Here is a 22,344-nt window from a genome sequence, read left to right on the forward strand (position 1 = left end):
CAACCTTTCAGCAAATTAGTAGCAAATTGGGAAGCAGACATTCCTTAAAATCAGACTTCCTGGGCAATTTACTGAATTTCTTTTCTTTTTTTTTTCTTTTTTTTCTTTTTTTTCTTTTTTTTTTTTTTTTTTTACACTCAGTTACTCTGGTCTTGTTGCAGTAATTTAAGTGACCACTAGGAAAAATAATATTGAAGTTGTTAGGAAAATATAGGTGCATTAATTTTAGCCAAAGCATTTTTTTTTATTTGACTTTTTTATTTCCTCTAAAAAGTCTGTAGTACCCTCATAATGGCCATCACGTTTAGCTCCCTCAAGCCTCCCTGGCAGAGCAGCAAGCCATGGCAAAGATGAATTTTTAATGGGAAAATGTTTCCACCGTCACCCCTAGATGAAGTACCTCGCGGAGCCTTTGTGCGTGTTACCCTACCAAAACAAGGTGCTCCTGTTCGTGTGCAAGGTCATGCAGCCCCATGAGCTTGCAGCACATGTGGATTTAATTCCCTGCCTACTTTAGCAACTAGAGAAGGTATTTCCTTGTTCTAGAAACGCTCTGAGACTCTGCAGTGCTAAGCTATTGGAAGGTAATGAAAGAAAAAGGCCCGTTCCCTTCTAGTTGTCTGGAGAGAGCTGTTAGAGGCTGCCACTCTTCTCAGCCCCAGAACTTTATCCCAGGCTCATTGTGGGCCAAGGCTGGAGGGACTCGTTGTACGAGACGGCTCACATACTTTCAGTTCAAGGGTCTGCTCGTATTGTAGTGCACTTCATTACACCTGGAGCAGCAAGAATGTCCTACGCCACTCTATGTTGCTCCTGATGGTCTTCCTTTTTCACTCTTTTCAGTCTCATATGTGAGAAGTGTTTTTGTCTGAATTGATCGTGCATCAGCTGAAATAAGAACAAACTATTGCTACTGATCATCTCACGTATTCGCTTTCTAGAAAGCATATTGCATTCTTGATTTCAGTTTGGCTCTGTCTGATGCTATGTTGTTACTCTATTGGTGTGCTGCTACTCAGTACAGACTCCCAGGTTTCCGCTCTGCAGCCAGATCAGTCGAGCTGCAGGTGGCCTAGTCAACACGAGCGTGAAGTGAAAGCGATAAGGCCAGCTCAGCAATGTTGGCCAGTCCTGCAGAGCAAGTCTGGGCTCACTCAGAAGGTGCATGGTAGTGTGAAAGGCCGGGCAGTCTCTAAAGCCAAAGCTGCTCTGTGAAACAGGTAGATCAATTGAATATGAAGGACTTGTTCTGACATTGTAGCCTGTTGCTAGAAAATGATGTCCTGATGAAAGAGTTACTACTTGGCACAACAAGAATGGTGGGCAATGAGAAAGAGAAACATGGGTCAAATGTTGCACAAACTACTTAGTATTAGAGATCCCAAGAAGAAAATAATCCAAGAGTACAGGGAAATGGATGCTGCAATGTTGATTTACCCTTGTCCTTTTGGTGCCTTCTGCAGATCTCAGCTTGCCAAGTATCTTTCTTGTTGCTAGCAGAATATTTATTTTTTTCTCTTCTTCTTGTAGAAAATTTTACTATATCACGCTGCTGAGAGACCCCGTATCTCGTTACCTCAGCGAATGGCGTCACGTCCAACGAGGGGCTACGTGGAAGACATCCTTGCACATGTGTGATGGCAGGACACCAACTCCTGAAGAGCTGCCTTCATGCTATGAAGGCACAGACTGGTCAGGCTGCACGCTGCAGGAGTTCATGGATTGCCCATATAATTTGGCCAACAACCGCCAAGTGAGGATGTTGGCTGACTTGAGCTTAGTGGGCTGCTATAACATGTCTTTCATCCCTGAGAACAAGCGAGCACAGATCCTGCTAGAGAGCGCAAAAAAGAACCTCAAAGACATGGCCTTCTTCGGCCTGACGGAGTTCCAGAGAAAGACTCAGTACCTGTTTGAGAGAACTTTTAATCTGAAATTCATCAGGCCCTTTATGCAGTACAACAGTACACGGGCAGGTGGGGTGGAGGTGGATAATGACACCATACGGAGGATTGAGGAGCTCAATGACTTGGACATGCAGCTCTATGACTATGCAAAGGACCTCTTCCAACAGCGCTACCAGTACAAACGGCAGCTGGAGAGGATGGAGCAGAGGATAAAGAATCGGGAAGAGAGGCTTCTTCACCGGTCCAATGAAGCACTTCCCAAGGAAGAGACCGAAGAGCAAGGACGCTTGCCCACTGAGGACTACATGAGCCATATTATAGAGAAGTGGTAGCCTAGGCAGACTTTTATATTGATGAGATTCTAGAGTTTCCATATAAAAGATCATGGAAGTAAAATTAAAAAAAAACAACAAAAAAAAATATTTTATTTAAAAGCACGTCTGTAAAACAGAAGATAGATTGCTTCCTTAAGCATAGGGTCTTTTTACTGTTTCTTACAAGACCGATGAGATTCTTAAAAAAATAAATAAATACATAAAAATAGAAAAGGGTCAACATTATGATGCAGAAGTAAAAAATGCACAAATGCAGTTACCAACTCTTAAGGCCAAATACAAAAGAACGTTTCTTATCCTCCCGATTCAGACATAAATTGACAGAAGTAGGATTTTTTTTTATATCTGTTTATCCCCTAAGCATAATGATATGAAGATGCAAAAGTAAAAAAAAAAAAAAAAAAAAAAAAAAAAAAAAAAAAAGAAAGAAAGAAAAAAAAAGAAAAGGGAGGTTTTCTTCTGTGGATATTTTTGGAGGTGGGATGGAAATTGTACTGTTTGAAAGTAAATGGTAACAGTGACTAAGTTGAGGATGTGCTATCCTCTCAGGCTGTGATCTAAGCACAAGGGTAGTTGCTCAGTTTCAGCTGGCAGCCACTGCCAGAAAGTAGAGCATCGTAAAAATAAAAGAAGAAAAACATCAGAGGATGAGAAACATTAAAGCAAATTGACTGTGGCCTGGGAGATGTACTTAGCACAGTGGTTTTGATACATTGCACTGGTATCAAATATACATAAGCAACTTCACCATAAAAATAATAGGGAATTCATGCACAAAGCTCCCCAGATTTGTTTCACAGGCAGGTCCCAAAACAAGTTAAAAGCCAACCTAATTCCACATAGGCTCAGACATGCCATTCGTCACCCCACACAGCTGCAGTTCATGCCTTCATCAGTATAATGTGTTAACAGCCCATGCAAAACCCTATCCTACATATTAAACAAGGGAGAGCAAGTTAAATAGCAATAGTTCCTCATACATCTGCAGGACCTTTTCCAGGAAGATTCTGCAAATGCTCAGTCATTAATGGCGACGCGATAAAGGGGTGATTTTGTTTTGTTCATTGCTATATAAAATAGGTGACTACAACAAAAATGTATATGTACCCATATCCGCATTTTTAAGTTAGTTTTACTTGTTTTTATCAAGAAAGAATGGGTATCAGCCTAGTTCCAGTGAAGTCAGTAGAACTGATTTCAATGGAAACAGGATGGGGCTTTATTCCAGAGCTGTAAACATTTCTGACTGTGGGTCTGAATAAATTATGAGACTGTGAACATTGTCTTTCGGCAGAATGCCTGTTCCACAGTCTTCCTTTAGATGAACAAGCTGGGTTCATAAAACTGGAAAGGAGAATCATGGAAAATGTTTGCTTAGTCTCAGACCACTTTCAAAGCAGAACTCTCTCTCTTTTAATGCCATTTTTAGGGACTCGTGTAAGTTTAATCCTCCGATGCGATGACAGTCTAACCAGGTTCTGTTTATTGACTTTTGAGTCATGGAACAACAATGCCTTCTCTAATTCCTCCTCCCATTCACCAAATTAAAGTATGGCTTATTTTCTTGCCGTTGCAAGCACTTCTTTATTCGGCTAGAGGCATGGAAATGAGGCAGTTTTTGCCTGCTTCGTGTCTCACTCCATCACTACTCCGCCTCTAAGGCCTGAACCAGCTATTGTTTAGAGTAAAGTGTGAATCAGATGGAATATGTTCTGATTTTCAAAGGCCATGTTAACTGCAGATCAAATATGGCATTGAAATCACAGGAGGAGAGACGGAGAGACAATATACTCTGCTTCAGCAGTCATTTTTACACAGCCTCTCTTTCTTATCACGTAGATCCACCGATCCACTTGTTTTGTGTTTTAATTCGCTCTCGGCCTCTCTACACTGTTTCCAGCAGTTTCAAACTGAGACCAAGTTTTGCAAAGGAGCTGGCCGCCCTAAATGCAGGAGCTGCCTTGTTTCTTCTATATACGCTGTGGGGGCTACACCTGGCATTTGGAGATGTTCTTCTCCAAAAGAGTGAAGATAACTAAAAACTTCAAAACAAAATACAAACAGCACACTGAATTAAAATGCAACGCTGTTACCCTAATCCAAATCCACCGAAGTCAAAAGATGCATTTCCTATCGATTTCAGCTGGATTTTGATGAGGTCTGCAGCCTGGTGCTGCAAAGGGCATAAGCACATGCTCATCTTCAAGCACAGCCTGATATTGTTACCCCTGTATTAGGCTGTTACCAGTATTTCCTGGTGGTGGTGTGGTCCTTAAGGGTCTGTCAGTGTTTCTGTCAAAAACTGGCCCCTCTTTCCAGAGGTGTGTGACTTGGCTGTAAGCGTTTGCTCCTAGCTGAAAAGTGGGAAGCAAAATGAAGCAATTTTCAGATGTTGGCTTCGGGGCAGAGGGTATTACAAATCCATTTGTTCGTCTCTGTATTTCAGGACTGGGAGGAGCTATGTTTGTTAGTTCCCAGCACTTTTATGTGTTGCTGTAACTAAAGAAAACATTTATATTTAAAAAATGCAATTTTACGGGCTATTTATCCAGAAAGCCAATACACGGGATGTAAAAAGCAACTGTTTTATATGCACAGTTTCCTACTTTAGCCAAAGGCTTTTCACTGTGCATTCTGTGTTATGGATCCATAATGCACAAATGGTTACTACAATTAATCCGTGTTCAAAGCGCACATCGGAGCAGCTCCGGAGGAGGGCGTGCTGTGAGGGCTCAGGCAGTACTGTATATGCTGGTACTGACTTCTGAGAACAATTCTGCACTGAAGGCCAAATTCTGCTGTCATCTACCAACGGGTGACAATAAATAGGACTGTGTACAATCAGGATTGATAACATAATTTGGCCTTATGTGCCTGGGTTGTTTCTGTATTATGGGCTCTAAGTAACCAGCTGGATTTTAATGGATCTGTCTGCGGGGTTCTCTAAATCAGAGGGAGCCTCTGACCCTGGAAGCATGGCAGTAGAAGACCTTCTTCCAACATTTCTTTTGTAATATATTACAGTAACAAGAAAATGAAATGAAAATACAGAGTCTTGTTAACAGTTTCACTTCAACCCATAAAAGGACCTCAGCTCAGCATTGAGGCAGAAATTTCTATATTCAAATCCTGCTCCTGGCAAATTCCTCAAGTTTCTCCACCTGTACATTGGGAATAACAAATTTACTCACTGCAAAGGTACTGCAAGGTATAAGAAGTATAGGTCACTTTGAATTCTAAGTATGAATACAGGAAACGGAGAGAGATGACCCGAAAGCCATCACTCACCCTGGCTGCTGTGCTGGTCTGTTTAAGGCTGTAGGTCACACTTTAATTTATTGTAAGTGCGATGTGCCAGAGCACAGGTTGCAGGACATACTTGGCACTATCTTCTTCCTTTCGTGGGGTTAAGGGAACTTTTTTAACATAATGTGAATGTAGTTTATTGTGATTTTATATGTACTACAGTTTGAAGTGGTACCATTTCTTTTTTTTTTTAGGACTGATTATTTGATGCTACAATAACATGAAAAATGTATGTGTAGTTTTAAAATGAATGGAGAACAATGGCTTTAAGGCACTCCGGGGGAAGTAGCAGCCAGATACTACATTCTTTTTAAATATATACCCCTTTCTTCTAGTATGTCTTTCCTGAGACTTCCAGATACATCGAGACCTTCTTCACTACATCAGGTGTTTCTTCATGGGGCCATTTGATGCTTCATGATCCAGGTCAGGATAGGTGAGTTACAGGTAAAGTGAGGCAGGAACAAGATTGTGACTTCTCACTGAAGTTGCTGAGATAGCTCCCCTTGAATTCAGATTTTATCAGGCCCTGTGAGACTTCGATGCTTGTCAGTCCCCACATTCTTTCTGTTCTGGTTCCCAGAACATCCCATGAGAAGCCTTTACAATAGCTGGGACTGTGCAAGGTATTTCTAGGGGTTTATACAGTTGGTAACATTAGTGCAAGTGCACATTTTGGAGAGCCAGTTGTCTGGTACCCAGCCAAAAATGATGGGCCTGAGTGTGTGCTGCCGTACGGCATGCTGACACTTGTGTACCTGACGCCGTCCATGGAGAGTTCCCAGCCGGACCCCATACCTGCTTTGGGTAGGTGAAAAAGACAACACCTTGCAGGCCTAAGAGGAGGGAGATCTTTTTGCTTTTAGTCACCTCAACAGTGTTAAGCTCATTGCTTGCTGGGTGTTGTTACTGAAAATCACTTTCTGTTGCTAGTTTGTCTTGTCCCACCTGGCTCCACTGAAGGAACCTGTCACCTACGCAAATGTTCGCCAGGTTGTCAGGTGCCACCTTGTACCCTACCCTGGTCACAGAAAGCAGTGTAGACTGGCGTGGTTGTGGACCCAGGCTGTTCCTGGGTACAAAGTCATTGAGGAAAAGTTCTCAGCAAAGGCTCTGTGTGAATTTCTAGCTTGCTTGAATTTCTGCCCTCATGCTCAACATGCTGGAGTAAATAGGGAACACCTTAGGTTGATGGGTTTGCACTCTAGAGTCCCTCACTTGCTTGCCAAACTGGAACAGCAACAGAAGCAGCGCCAAAAAGGTTCCAACAAGCCTTTGAATCCTTTCTCACAGGGATGTCCTGTAGGAGTGAGAAGGGCAGTCCAGCTGCTGAGAATACGAGCAAGACAGAAGGACTACCAGAAGCGGCAGTATGGACACAGGTCAGTTAGGAAAAGGATTTGTGACCCTGAACCCATCAAATCACTTCACAGAGACCACTGAACAGCTAAAGATGGTAATGATTTTAGGTCATTATAGAACAGGGCCTGACCTAATTTATATCCTGGGGTTAAAAGCTTATCCAGCCTCTTAATGATTTTTGAGCTACTCAGACACCCTCCTATTCGGTAGAGCTTTCCGAGTGTCACAGAAACGAGTAGTGCTCAGTATGTGTTGCAACGCACGCTATGCTAAAACTTGCATTTCCGAGGCTACTGCTTGGGATGCCACCCACATTATCGGCTGGACGCAAGTCCCAGGGCTTGCTGCGTTACCTTTCTGTTCGAGTTTTTGGTCGTATCAGCATAGCGTGTTCCAGTGGCAGAAGTGAATGCAAGATTCACTGCCTGATCAGCAATAGAGCCAGGCCATTAAAGCACAGAGCAGTCAGCAGTAGTCCCAGGTAAATCAGCGAGCAGTGTCGTTTGCATCTGCACACGCAGTCAGAGCTATCGGTGGCTGCTTGTTTTGCCCCATCTACAGGAGCTCTGCCAAAACGAATGCAGCCCTGATAAACACCTGGGTATTAATGCCTGTATTGATCACCCAGCTGCAGGTGATATTTTTCTCTGTAATTTTTGACCATACAAGCTGAGAAAAAATGTAATTTGCGAATGTCTTTCTCCTCCCCGAAAGCCCCACAATTCCCCCTCCCCGTTTCTCCCCAGATGTCTATTCTGCAGACTGGATTGAGAGAGTTGTACTATAATGAGTAATTTTATATTCAAATGGTTTACTGAGCATGATTTGTTTTGTACATATTGGAATATGATTTAACTTATTTTTATTGCCCCTTTCCATCTTAAGCTTTTTTTTGTAAGAAAAGGACAAAAATCCCTACCCTCTCTCAATGTAAAGTTCCTCTGTGTTTGTGCGTAGTCTGCCAGGCAAACATGCAACAGCCACAGGATTTTTCACCAGTCCTTACTGGTATCTGATTCTATTCTTCATTGTCATTTGCTTTAGTATGAGGCTTTGCTTATATTGTCTCTTCTTTCCTCTTTGCTGCACAAGCTGCCCAAGAAAGGGAAAGGGCAATGCAAGCAGGTCTTCCTTCTCCCTCCCTCCCTCCCTCCCTCCTCATGTGCTTTATATACCAAGGAACTCAGTTCTTATCTTCTAGGGGTTGTGTGACTGAGGGTAAAAAAAAAAAGAGGTGTCTCTGCCACCCTCCTTTCATCCCCCCACATTGTAGATCAAACAGATTCAGCTTCTCTGAAAGCGAGCGTGGCTGGAGTCGTTCCACTGGGCTGAACGCGTATGGTTTGCACGTCTTTTCCCCACACCAGGAACTTAGAAACAACAAAAAGTAAAACTATCAAACTTGAGCCAAGTAACACTTAAAGCTTTATATATTTATTTATAGCATCTTACAACAAAAAAAATGTGTTAAAAGTTTTTTTTCTTTTCTTCCACAAGAAAATTTGGATTAAAAAATAACCATCTAATTGTTTTTGTCTAGGTCAAGAATGAATGTTAGCAGATGAAATAAACCCTAAAACTGAGCATCTGTTATTTGTGTGTTGTCCTTGCATCGGCCTTCGGACGCTGTTTCGGTATGACACATCTTGCGCTTTGCACCAGAGAAAACCGCTGAGAGCTGGAAAATACTTTTTCCTATGAAAAAGACTCCTAACAGGTATATTCTGGCAAAAACTGCAGTGTCTGTTTACTCCTATTGCTACACTTGAGCCAACATTACAAAACACATTTCAAGACTCTAAACCATCTTTTAAAAATTAGTTACTTTTAATAGTGTACAGTCCTCTTTTGTTTTTCCAATGAACAGATTTGCAGGCAATAAACGATGCGTGTCGTACCACGTATTGCGGAACAGTTAACAGCAAATCCTTTGCTTCGTATTCAAGAGCACTCTCACCAAACGGGGCCTGCGGAACCGTTACAGAACCGAACTGACTGCTGTAAGCAGCAGCGCGGCCGCTCCGGCCGCGCTCCGAGCTGGCGAGCGAGGGGAGCGCTCAGCGCGGCGCTCGGGCGCGTCGAAAGGCCCGCGCCGGCCGCGCAAGGCTCCCAGGAGAGCAAGCGGCTGCGCCCGCGCCGCGCGAGCAGCCTGCGCGGCACCGGCACCGGCACCGGCACCGGCACGGGCACGGGCACGGCCGAGCAACCGCCGCAGCCGCCCTCGCTCGCGCACGGCGCCGCGCGGGCCCCTGCGGCCGGGCTGCGCGCGCGCCACCGCCCGGCCCGAGCCGCTCCGATCCGGTCTCAGCCGGTTGCCGCCGGCAGCGCGCGCGCGCCGCCCTCGGCCCCTAAAATGGCGGCGGCGGCGGCAGTTACAGCCGCGCTCTGCTGCTCTGCGCCGCACCGGCGGGGGCAGCCCCAGCCCGGCCGCTCCGCTTCTCCGCGCTGCTTCGCTCCGGTAAGGGCCGGGCAGAGCCGGCGGGGGAAGGGGGCGCTGGGGGGAAGGGGGCGCTGGGGGGAAGGGGCTGGCCGGGGGTAGGGCGCGAGGGCGCGGCCGTTGCCGTGAGGGGGCGGGAGGGAAGGGCCGAGCGCTGCGGGGAGCGATCCGCTCCGCGGCGCGGCTCCAGGAGCGGAGCCCGCCGCCGCCGCGCAGCCCGTCGGTCACCCGGGGCGGCGGCGTGGTGCGGCCCGTTGTTCATCGCCTCGGTGCCTGGAGGGCGGTCTCACCGGGCTGCCAGCTCTTCCAGGAGATCCTCCGGGGAGGAGTTGCTGCCGGCTCTCCTTCCTCGGTTAAAAGGCCTGAGCGGCCCAGGCGCGGCTCCCGCGCGTGCCCCGTGCCGCGTCCAGCGTCACTCCTCGAAAGCGGGCGGCTGCCCTTCGTGCCGGGCCGGCAGGGAGGCGCTCCGGGCCCTGCCCAGCCCCTGCAGGCGGAGCGCCCCGTTCGCGCGGGGCCTCTCCGTGCCGCGGCTCTGCCGCTCAGCCAGTGCTGGCAGCCGCCCGGTGAAGGAGGGAGGAGAGCTAGCGAGCAGATGGATGGAAGGCCTCGTGCTTGGCAGGAACCACCGGTGTGGGAAGGGGAGAGGAGCAGATGGTTGCTGAAGGAGGGTTAGAAGAAGCAGGGAAATTAGTTAATGAGAGAAGAGCTGCTTGAGGGATTTTCCTGTTGCTGGGTGCTTGGTCCCACTGATGATTGTTTATGGTGGAGTCCAGGCTGTTGGCAGATACCCCATTCCTATTTGGTCATTTTACACTATTCAGCGCTGCCTCCGAGGGACGTGTTGCCTCAGGCTAACTGGGAGGTGCCTTTGGTGCCTGGCCATTACTCCCCGACCTGGGTGAGAGCCTGCCTTTCCTGAAAGGAGAAGCTGATCCTCACTGTACTGTGTTGGAGAAGGAGATGAGCTCCTCAGATGGCTGCATTCTCTCTCACACACATTCACTCACTCTCTCACATAAACCTATTTTATCTCTTTCTTCGCTTTACATAAACCTATTTTATCTCTTTCTTCGCTTTAAATCTCTCTTGCCACTGTCCCTAGAAGCAGAGCTAGTCTGCTTTTCCCTTCAGAGTTTTCCCACACTGTCTGCCCATCTTTAGTGCAACTTCCTTTTTCCTTCTTGTGGATTCACATGTGGCTCTATGTAACTCTGAGCAGGGTCTTCGTTAAAGAGCAGGGATGTGGGTGGAGATTCTTGTGTAGTTTGATTCATATCTAACGGTGACCGCATGTTTCTATGCGATTTGTATAAGCGGGTGGAGTTCAGGAGAGCTTCTAGCCTTGTAGTTCATAACACTTCGTTACGGCCTACTGAAATGCTGCTTACAGTAGGAATGTAAATGAAATTGTATACAGATAAATGAAAAGTCTGAGCTTTGTGCAATGGCAAATGTTGGTGACTGATCCAGGAACATCAGTTCAGACCCTCTGGGCTGCAGAAGAAACTGAAACCTGTTTGTACTGTATATTCAAAAAAATATATATTGTAGCCTTTAACGGTATAGTAATTTTAAACTTTACTGTAATTATTATTTCGTAAACCTCATGTTAAAAGGAGAACTCTCAATGAAATAAGCGTGAATTGCACAGTATTTAATAGACTGTTGTCATTCCTCTGTTACAGCAGCTAGAGGTTGCAAGTGAGGAAGGCTTCACTAGTGCTCTGCACTCTAACCAATCTCAGAAGTAACTAGCTTGGAAGAGAAACCGCACAGGTTCTTACATTACAAGTGTTATAAAAAAATGAAATGAATAAATTATCTGTCCATGTTGATATCATTCAGACCATAGTCCATACTGATATCATTCAGACTGTACTCTCACTGTAGCGTATTTGGATGCACTGCTAGGTATTGTTTTTGTTTTGTTTTTTTTTTTGTGTGTGTGTTCCTCCCCCTGCCACATGGTTTTAATTGTTTTTCTTCTTGATGATGCTGTTCTCAGAAGCTTTTATCACTCTGCAAAGAATGCTGTGCTGTCCTTCCCTGACTCTCATCTGCTCCCTGGTCCCCATTGGCTGGGAGCTTTGACCCTGATGATCAAGGATAAGGGCTATCTCAAGCAGCAATCTTCTCCTTACACAGGGAGTTGCAGAGCTGTGTTGGTCTGGCACCGAAACTGTTGAATCAATACAAAACCAGCAATGCAAGGAAAAAGTTGAATAAGTGTCTTCCAGGAGCTAAGAAAGAGATGAATGATAGCAGTGTTTCACAGATGTTTAACAAGCTAAATTTCATTTATATATTTATTTTGCTCTTCCCCACAAACAACACCATTCTGTAAGGCTATAGTTGTGGAATCCAGATGTTTGACTAATAAATGAGTAATAATGATAAATAATAAACATTTAATTCATGCTGCTTTAATATGTTCTACTGGATTCAGATTAAAAGGTCCTTCCTCCTATTGACTTAATCCAAATGTTATACTCAGTTGTGCAGTAAATATTTCCATGTGGCCTGATCTAGTTAATTCAGCCTGGATACCTGATACTAAAATGGTAATCAGTCATCAATTTTCTGGCATAGGCAGTGACAACATGTATAAATCATCTGGCTTTGTGAGAGAGTAAATAACTTCCCCATAGAGTCCTTTCTTTGGGCTCACATTATTGTTGCCAGGCATAGTTTTCAGTACAGCAGCTTGCAGCCAAATTAATGAATGGTCAGATGTTTTGCATAATGTAACAGCCTGCATCAATACCTGTTACTGCTGAACATGTTTTCTGGTGTTTCCTTAATCTGAAATATTTTGATTCTGAATGGGAACTTATAAACTGCTCCCAATTAGCCACATTTTCTTGTAGGCTGTTAAATTTAACCAGCCTGATACGTGACCAGACCTTTTATCTTGCTCCAAGTGTTAAATCCAAGCCCTGTTGTGTAGTACTGGATTCCTGAGGTCATTAATGGACACTCTGCTCTGAGACTGCAGCGTTTGGCCTTGGTAACTGCGAAGGTGGGGAGAGAGCTGCATTCTGCACTGCAAGGTTGCTGGAAACTGGCAGAGTTTCCCTCGTTTTAGTGGAGATTAAGTTGGGGAAAACTGCAAAGAACTCAGAGCTATCTGATTGTCCATTCTGAGGGCAAATCTAGTCTTCTGACGTAGCTCAAATAAGCTCCATTTAGTTGTTTCGCAGAAATACAGGAGGGTCTGAACACTGGCCTGAAGGGAGCAGCTGGGGCATGGATCCTGGCACAACAATATCCTCCCACAGAGATGTAGGTTAGCCTGGCAGCTAAGTTTTGCAGATACTATTCATGCAATTCCCTGCAAAGTCTAGAGAGGATTCACCTTGCCACTCTATCTGTGTGTGTGTGTGTGTGTGTGTGTGTGTGTGTGTGTGTATGTATCTTTATGAAATACTGCTCTTTATTTTGTATTTCATCAGCCCTCTGTTGTTGAAAGGGTGAATAATGCCTTTGAGCTAATCATTCATCCTAGATACATACAAGAGCTATGCATGAAGTTTTTGTCTGGACTTTCATCACTTCGCTTTTATTTTTAAGCAATGCTTACAATTTTTTCAGACCATAGGCTTTGACTTTTTGTATGTACGTTTAAAGACTTTTGCAAGAAAATCAGAAACTATAAATCTGCTGGGACAGTGTACTGGAAGAAAAAATTGCAGCAGTAAATAAAGCCTTCTGCTTGCATGCCAACTAACAGACTTTACTGTCCCCTCATCAAGCAATCTGTCACTTGCTAACAGTTGCTTGTTAGGGCCTTTCTCTTTTGGGCTTATTCTTGATTTTGTGTATGTAGATATTTTAGTCATTTTGACAAGGGAAAAGAATTATATTAAATAGAAGCACTTAAAATTTGTAATGTCTGTAACATCTGTTGCAGGACTAGAATTAGAAACCACGCCAACATGTTGTACTACTTCGTTTCCTCTCAGTTTGGGAATCTCATTAGCTGTCTTACAGTTTTTTCTGTTTGTGGGTTGATGGTTTTTTTTCCCCCCCCTCTCTAATAGCTTCTTTGTGAAAACAAATTGCTTTGTCTTTCTTCCTCCTCTTTGTAAAGGTAGCCTGGAGGTCTCGGTTAGCTGAAAACCACGCTAACTGGCAATGTGAGGTAGAAAACGCCTCTCCTGGCATTCTTCTCCAGCAGGGGTAGGAGGGTGGAGTGGTTTGAGGTGGGGAGGGAGACGTTCCTCACAACAGCCCTTCCTTATGGGCATTCATTGCTCAGATTTTCCAGAGCTGCCTTCTGTGTGCTGAGGGTGTCCAGGTGTATTTTCCTCTCCTTTCCCCCTTTAATTTTAGTTAAGCATAGAAGATTCTTGGGAAGGAATTGCAGTTTTGCATATAAGGTACCTGATTTCTTTCTGCAACTTCTTATATTCATTCTCCTACTAGTTTTAATAATTCAAGCAGAGATTTCTACTGCTGAAAATTTGCTATATGCAGAAAGTTTTGGAACCCTGGAGGATAGAGGTTGGAGAAGACAAATGGAGGGACAAGTTGACATCCACCAAAACATGTCATTCTTTTAAATATAGCCAAGGACTTTCCATTTGAATGCGGGTAGTGAATATAAGCCAAAAATCTTCCTATTTTATTTCTTAAGGTGTTTTATGTTGTTAAACGGTGTTGCATGATCGTAAAGAGTTGCAGGATAAGTGCTGAACCACAGCAAGGGCTGGATTTGTCTGTCTGTCTGTCTAAGAGCTTGATTGCCTCCCTTCACTGAGGAGCTTTTGCCTTTTAAAAAAAAGTGTTTCCTTGGGGTGTTTGAGATATGTGAAAACCCACAGTGTTTAACTATATCTTATTATTTTGAAATGCTTTAGCGTTTGCATCTTTGTTCATAAATCATGCCCTCACTATCCCATAAAACCACAGAACAAAATGAGACCCTGCCTCGGGAAGCCGTAACTTAAATCATGGGAAAGGAGAATTCATTTTACCTTACCCCTGGGCTATGGTATAATCAGTTATCTTTGCATTAACAGTAAGGTGAAGTTAGGAATTTCTCAGTGTTAACAGTGTGAGGACCTGCAAACTTGTCTCATTAAAAATAAATAAAAGCTGACTTTAATCAGTTTTACATTTGGTCTCTGCAAAAGTGAATGTTACTAACTTGAAAAGATTTTTCGTAACTATCTAAAAAAAATGACCTATTTGGGCGCACAAAAATACAAAATTCCTCATTAAAATTGTCATTACCCTGTTTAAATACCCAATTAGTCTATCATGCTTTCCTGAGCTACAGAATAGGGGATAAACTATAATTTTTGAGGGGACAATGATCTGATGACACTGATGAAGATGACTGAACTCTCAAACTCCATTGGAGCACATGAATCACCAGATCTTCCTCACAAGTTAATTAGTCATCTCTCCTAATATAATGAAGTTCTGTCTTTGATTCTGGGAATGCTGCCTATTGTGAGATTTATTATCATCTCCAGATGGTCTGTTTCTTCCCCCCCCCCCCCCGATTTTCTCATCATATTATATTTTCTACACATAAAAAACCCACCTCATAATCTTTTTTCTTTGATTTAAAACTTTCCAAGGTTATTCTCAGCTTTGCACAGGTAAAAAGTTGAAACTACATCTCTGAGTTTTGTAGGCTATTATACACAGAAACTGATGGGTTCTGATTTACAGTCTGACAAGGCCTTTATTAATGTGGCTACAGAATATCAGAGAGAATCTGAGTGAATATCAGTGGCTGACTTAAAAGCAGCAGGTACTTCTGAACGCAGCTGAAAGCCTCCCTGAGCTGTGCTGCAGAGATCTGTCACAAAGGACCTGTGGAGGGTTCAGGCCAAGCATTCTCTGCAGAGAAGCTTGCAGGTGAGGAGCTTGGGGTTTATCTCAGGGAAGAGACCTCAGGTGATTTATCAGAGATCCCTGAGGCATGCTCAGGTTGGAGCTGCTGCCTCCCAGCCATGTTCCTGGCCCGCGGCTTGGTGGAGGTGACTGAGGGCACCCCTTCTCCCCAGTGGTGGGTCTGCCTCTGAGATGTTTGGGGATGTCCACGTGACAAAGCCACTCCAAACTGGAGAGCTCACAGACAGTGCATTGAGCCACCAGGTCAGGTGCTCTGGCTGTGTGATCAGGTCATAGGAAAACCTGGGGGAAGGTAGTCAAGATTTTCTTCTTTTCTCTCTCTCTTTTTCTTTCTTTCTTTTTTTTTTTTTTTTTTTTTTTCTTGTTGTGGGAGGAACAAGTGGGAGAGCTGAGCAGGAGTCATCTCCCTTTCTAGGAGATCCACTGAGATGCAAGACATCTGAGTGTGTGTGGGTATCTGCTCTTTGCTCTGATGGTGTTGGTGGGGGATTATCACTATCTTGAAGGAGTCTTTAACGACTGTGTGTCTTGGAGCTGGAATCGAGCTTCCTGTAGCAGCTGCTCTCTATGGTGGGATTTTTCTATGAAGACTTGCGCCCATCTCCCTCCTGGCACTCAGCTGACCCACCTAACAGCCACAGGAATTTCTTGGTTTGCATCTTCTGATCCCTTTACAGGGTCAGAGCAGGCTAGGTCTGAGAAGTGAATGTAAGCATAGCGTGACAACGTAGTAAGACGTGCAGGGGCAAGGAACTGAACTCACAGTGCTGCTGGCACCTCCTTTTTCTTTTTATAACCAATTTTGCAGGAATTTGTCTCTCTGTTTCTGGAAGCATGTGATGAAAAGGAAGTTGAAATCACTTACCTTAATTAGAACAGACCTTTTTTCAGACCCTTAGATTGCATGGGATTACTTCAACCCTGAAGATGCAAAACTTATATGGATATTGAAGGAAGCATCATCTTCTCGCCTCCCCCTTAAGTCCTTTTGAAAACTTGAGAGAGGAAATACTGGAGATAGCGCAGTAAGATTATTACCAAAATTCAGTTACCTGCTTTATAAGCAATATGATATAATAAGCTGTTAAAAGGAAATTTATTGTGCATAAGCTCTAAAAATGTGTACATCTCTCTTTCCCAAGACAGAAGAAGACGTGACTTTAAGGAGGAAGAGGTGGGATGAGATAGAGGATAGTTTGAGGGAAGTAAAGTTGTGCTTGGTCCCGAGGTTTAGAACAAGATGTTTGATTGTAGTACAGTGCAGGAGGAGAAGACAGTTGAGAAAGGGAAGGGAGGAGAAATGATCTGGGCAGAGAGCCTGAGGAAGTTGTTGGCTGCACTTGTCCATATGGGTTGGAGAGGGCAACCTGGGGTGAGAGGGCCTGGAGAGGGGGAGTTGCAGCAATCAAGCTGGGATGTGCTGAGTGCCTGAGCAGTGGGAGTTCCAGCTGTGAACTGCACACAAATAGATCCCTTCCACAGTTTTTTCAGGAATAAAAATCCATGGTCATACATCCAGTATTCTGCTAGCACAGTTTTCAGTAGCTGTATTTGTTTGTTTCTACCACAGAAGGGCATGGGAAACCAGAATTGTGGAGCTTTTGAGTTGCAAATGAAGAAATAAGAGAGGATATGTCTGTCTTTTCTGTATGCCTATTCTGTCTGAGAAGTGCAAAGCTTTTGCAAATATTCCAAGTTTCCTATCAAAGTGGTGGTGCTTATAAGTGAAACCTTTCTTGCTTCCTCCAAAGTTCAGGTTTCATTGCCTTCCAGCCCAGACTCTCTGCTTCTCTTAGCTGCAATAAAAGTTGGGGTAATTCTGAGATCTGGCACAAGAGTGCAGTATTGAGGGACCTGCCAACAAAGAGTGACTGTCATGGATAAATCCCATACAGAAGTCAGGAGAATGAGTAAGTTTTCTGAAAGGTAAACTGTGCCTGCATCCTGTGAGAGAGGAAGGGAGCCAGGGCCTAAGTAAGCATTAGGCACAGTTACCACTCTCAGGGGCTGCAGTGCTGCATGGACTGCTCCCTCCATGCTCTGTAGGTAGCAGAAGCTGTCTGGTCTGAAATCCACCTGCTCTGCTTGTATCTCATCAGTGACATGGTAACAAGAATAATTACTTTTGCAGTCTTGCGTGTTCCGTGGAACTCAGAAATACGTTCCTGAGCATGTTCCCACCTGCTTCACGCAAGGCTCTGCTTCTGCTGAAGTCTTGCAAAGGTAAACAGTAATTCGGGACTTTTCCTTCAGAGCTTAGAAGCATCAATATCCTGTTAGTTGTTGCCAGACTTCAGAACACAGAACCTTGTGCTCAGTCCTCCAAGTATTTTGCGCAGCTGAGTCATAACTAAGAATACTTAGAGGAAAAGGGAGCTGACAGATTACTTGTGCTTCCCTGTTTAGAACTTTGTTGGTGATTCAGAGCTCCCAGGAATAATCTCCTTACCAGATCAGGAAATAGCCCTCAGTACCGATAGGAGTGAATTTGACAGCTCATGAGGTGAAGCTGGAGATATTTTCACGTTAAGCTGTGCTTTGTGAGTTTGGTGAGATGTGATAGGCTTTGATGCAGGGCTTTGACTTTTTCCCCCAAATCTTGTGTGTGTGGTGTTACAGAAGACCAGGCCTGCTTTTATCTTGGCCTCCTGTTACAAAGGACAAGAATGAGGATTTAAAAGGAAAGAGAAAGGAGTTTGATGTGCAATGAATATGCCATGTTTTTGAATTTTGAAGGGGCTCAGTACAGGTGTAAGAACCTTCCCCAGAGTGACATCTCGTACATAAAGATGGTGAGTTCCTGACAGGGCTGCCACGGGGAATCACGCACACTTAGCTGCTACATGTTTGCATGCATGACTTCCCTTTCACCCTTCACTCTTAAAGGGAGAAAAACAACTCTTTTGAAAAGGGAAAGTGGGGGTGGGGAGAAGGAAAAAAGAAAATTTAAAAATAGATTGAGTGCGTAACTGGTTTAGAAGCCTGTCTGCCCATCCACAAGCTGCTGAGCAGTTGTTATGCTGCCTTGAGGTATTCAGGTGCGCAGAGCCATGTGAGCTTGGCCCATCAGTAAGGGAAGAAAGCGCAAGTGCAGCTCTGAAAATGAGAGCCGAAATCTGTGGATATATTTAGAGTGTCTGAAAACCTTTGTCAGTGCAGTGTGCAACTTGGGTCTAGAGCATGTGACCTGGCCTGCAACTCAGGTAAACCACTTCCATTTCATGCTGTGCCTAGTAAGATACAGTTCAGCTTTGAGGCAGAGTTTGATAATGGGGCCTTAGATGCTGTCTACAGTACATCCCAGAATTGGGTTGTCCCCCTTCTTGTTTTCCTTGTAGCTTTGTTGAGAAAGTTACTGTCTCTGTATGCAACATGAACATTACATCAGGTCTTGTACTAGACTATGCTTTAGGAAGGCCTGAGTGTCTCTTCTCATTCATTGATTTTTGGGTTCTGCTCTCCTAAATAGGCTGAGACAAGTGTGTTTGTTTCTCAGAAACTTAAGGGTCTGATCCAAAAGCCATTTAGATTGTCTGCAGTTATTTCGCTCTCTGCAAAAAATGCTCCTCTGTAATGCAAGGAGGGAATAAAACAGTTTACAAATGTGATTTCCTAGACTCATAAGAGGCAGGGTTTAGCTCTCCTAGCCTTTTCATATTTTGGGGTAGGCCTAAAAGCACCTTCTCTTCTCACCTTCTCTGTCCCTGGAGCTAAATCCCATGCCATGCTGTTGAGATTGTGGCACTTGCAAGAAAGTAAGTGTACAAGGAAGTGATGAGGGGTACTAAAGAGCCTGTCTTATGTGGATGGGAAAAGCTGGTATTAGCGAAGCTTTTCTCAGCTTGAGTGCCTGGGTTTTTTTTCCGATACTCCAAATGTCCTGACTTTTCTCCTAGTTGACGTTAATGACAGTAGGAGTCTGATCAAGTGTGCGTGATCTTGGGTTTAACTGCAGTAGGTTTAAAGAAGAGGTAATACAATGTCAGTATTATGGAGACAAGCTACAGCTATATCATGGTTTTCAGGGAATTTATTGTGCTATTAGCATCTTTTCTTTGGATGCTCCTTACTGCTTGCAGATATAAATGAAAGCAAGGCCACAACTGGGTATTTACCTTTTGTATGGAAAAGGTATAGAGCAGTAATGTTAGTACTCAGAAGAAAAAAAAAAAAAAAGAATTACTGGCCCGCAGAAACCAAGACTGAGAGCTGTATACTTAACTGTGCAGGTAATAGACTTGTGTTTTGTTTGTTAAGTTTCTGAACATAAAACTCTGGGGTTAGCTAATGCTGCAATCTGTCAGAACAGAATAACCAGAGTAGGTTCCTTCGATTTCACTACAGCTGTTCATGTGCTGGTACATGCTGAATGGCTTTCCCATGTCTGAGCCACAGCATGCAACTCCTTGCAGGGTTGACCTTTATGTAATTTGTACCTTTTTATTCCAGAAACTGCTTATTCACTAGAGTAACAGTCCCATACATGGCCAGCTTAAATGTTAAGGCCTTTGTGGGTGTGTTTTCTTTCTCTTTCTCTCTCTCTCTCTCTCTTTTTTTTTTTTTTTTTTTTTTTTTTGGAGGGGGAAGGAGGGGAGAGAGAAAAGATCACTATCTGCTCAGAGCTTTAGGTGTCATGACACCTTAGGTGTAATGTTTTCACTAAAGGTTGTGGCTGACATAACTGTTTTCAAATTGAGCTATGCCCCCTGCCTCATGCTCTTTGCCAAGGGATTGGAGGCAGGAGTTAGTATCCCCATGAGTTGGTGGTTTGTGTGGAGTTTCCTAACCTGCTTCTGCCTTAACGGATTGATTCAAACCTTGTAATGAGGCTGCCTTTGCCTGAAGTGCTTCATGTGAGCATCTTTGTGCTGGTTGAACTACAGGAAAAAATAAAGGCAAGATGGAAATGCTTTCAACTACACCACCTGTTAGCAAGGTGCACCTCTGCCTGCAGTGTGAGATAGAGGCTGACAGGTAACCCAGGCTTTTTATTTGCTGTGTTACGTCTGAGCACACACTCTATTTATTGTAGACAGACCATATATATGCCCTGTACTAATAACATACATACATCAGCTGGTACATATGACATTTCAGTATCTTAGAGAGTGCTGATGAGCAAAAGGGAGAATTGTTAGCCATTGGCTTCTGAGTGTTTAGCTCTGTGTGAAGAAATCCTTTTCTGTGCAGGGCCTCTGCACTATTCAGGCTGCAAATAAGACTTGATACAGGTTTTGGTAGTATCTTCACTGGGGGAACAGAAACTCATTTGGGACAAAAATCATCTTTCCACTTGCCACCTGATGAGCTGTGAAAGTTCCGCTTCAGCTGAGTGGTGTGAAATCATTATCTTGAAACTCCTGATTAGACTGTGCTCTATTTTTCATTACAGGCTCTGTGATAACAGAGAAAATGGCCAGCTTTTCTGGATCTGCTCTCACAAAATGCCTGGAATTTTGTGCCTGTTGATGTAATGTTCCTACCCTTGCAGGTAAGAGGCATTTAGCTTGGTCACAAGTTGATTCTCTGAACTTTAATCAGTGGCAGGAGCCTAGATTTCTTCTAGGTTGCTTTTCTTTGCTTTCTAACAGTCTAAATATTGGTTCAGCACACTCATGCAAGCTTGTCATAATTCGTAAATTCAGAATTTGTTGACAGTCTTGTGCTTGATCTTATCATTTACTCCTCGTTAATTAACTCACAATTCAGTGACAATTAGCTTAGAAATCTTTCTCTGTGGTTCGTAGCAGGGAGTTGATGCGGTTGTGGAATGTGATTATACTTCATTGTAGTATGTTCAAAGGCGTTTAGATAATAGATAGGGATTACTCAGTTAATACTTGAAATGCAGATGTATTACACAGCACCATAAGAATATTCAGGGAATCTTTCTGGACTGCTTATTTACAGCTTAAATGGAACTAACAGTTGTTAAAGCAGTAACTTGGCTCAGGCATCAAGAACTTCATTTGTATTCTCAGTAACACTCACTTCACTTAAATCCTTCCTTTTACTTAAAAGGTGTGCTTTTACATTACAGCTAATTTTGTGCAATTTTCAGCAGCTGTGGAAAATAACAGTTCAATCCCATCTCACTTCCTTCTTTTCCCCTTTCCATTTTTTTTCATGTATTCCTACTGCTTTTCCTTCTGTTGTATCTAGTGATGATGTGGATGTAGAATCAGTCTGTTCAAAAGTTTGCCTGATGGAAAACAAACCCAGCAAAAAAAAAAAAAAAAAAAAAAACAAAAAAAAAAAAACAAAAAAAAAAAAACAAAAAAACTACTTCTCTTCACCAGATCAGCTTGTTGAACCTATTTGCTTTCAAGGGGTGCAGTTAATCCTGAGGCAGGAGAAGGGGGAAAACATATGGCTGAAGGAACGGGGCTGGGACCAGCCCTTTCTGGGGCCATACTTGAACGAGGTTGGACTGTGCTTGCATTGCCGCATTTTGCAGTCCACTTACAATGAGAGGCTCAGAAGGGATCCCCCCCCCCACCCCCCACCCCACCCCCCCCCCCCCTCCCCCCCCCCCCCCCCCCCCCCCCACCCCCCCCCCCCCCCCCCCCCCCCCCCCCCCCCCCCCCCCCCCCCCCCCCCCCCCCCCCCCCCCCCCCCCCCCCCCCCCCCCCCCCCCCCCCCCCCCCCCCCCCCCCACCCCCCCCCCCCCCCCCCCCCCCCCCCCCCCCCCCCCCCCCCCCCCCCCACCCCCCCCCCCCCCCCCCCCCCCCCCCCCCCCCCCCCCCCATTAAGGTCATTTCCCTCTTGGGGGGGGGGGGGAAAGCTTCTTGGAATTTTCACAATGACTTAGAAGTTTCACAATGAAGCTGGCTGCTACTGTGTGATTCCAGATGGGAGCAAGTCTTTAAATAGATAGCATGTCTTGCCTTCCCAAGAATATCTTTAATACTGTCATGAAACTCCATCTCAAGTGCTGGAGAATTAACAGGAGTTGGTGAGTTGTGATGCTTGTGTGGCTGTTTCTCCACCCCTCTTTTAATACATTTGAACAATTGTTAATGGTCTCACAAGCTGTGGTTTCTAAAGAATGATGGAATGAAAGTCCGGTCTCTTGATTCACACCTCATGGCAGTTGTCTGAATTTAAATTGGCAGTTGACAACCTTTTG

At 44.3% G+C, this 22,344-nt stretch overlaps 1 protein-coding gene across 1 annotated transcript in view; it reads left to right on the plus strand.

Moving 5' to 3' along the window:
- Positions 1–3,525, plus strand: part of HS6ST1 (heparan sulfate 6-O-sulfotransferase 1) — a 189,985-nt gene extending 186,460 nt beyond the window's left edge. The window contains exon 2 of the mRNA XM_062582514.1: positions 1,531–3,525. Coding sequence (XP_062438498.1) covers positions 1,531–2,239 — 709 coding nt within the window. The 3' untranslated portion in view covers positions 2,240–3,525. The remainder of the gene's footprint in view (positions 1–1,530) is intronic.
- The last annotated feature ends 18,819 nt before the right edge of the window (positions 3,526–22,344 follow it).

Source organism: Rhea pennata, chromosome 9, assembly GCF_028389875.1.
Source record: "Rhea pennata isolate bPtePen1 chromosome 9, bPtePen1.pri, whole genome shotgun sequence".
Taxonomy (NCBI): domain Eukaryota; kingdom Metazoa; phylum Chordata; class Aves; order Rheiformes; family Rheidae; genus Rhea; species Rhea pennata.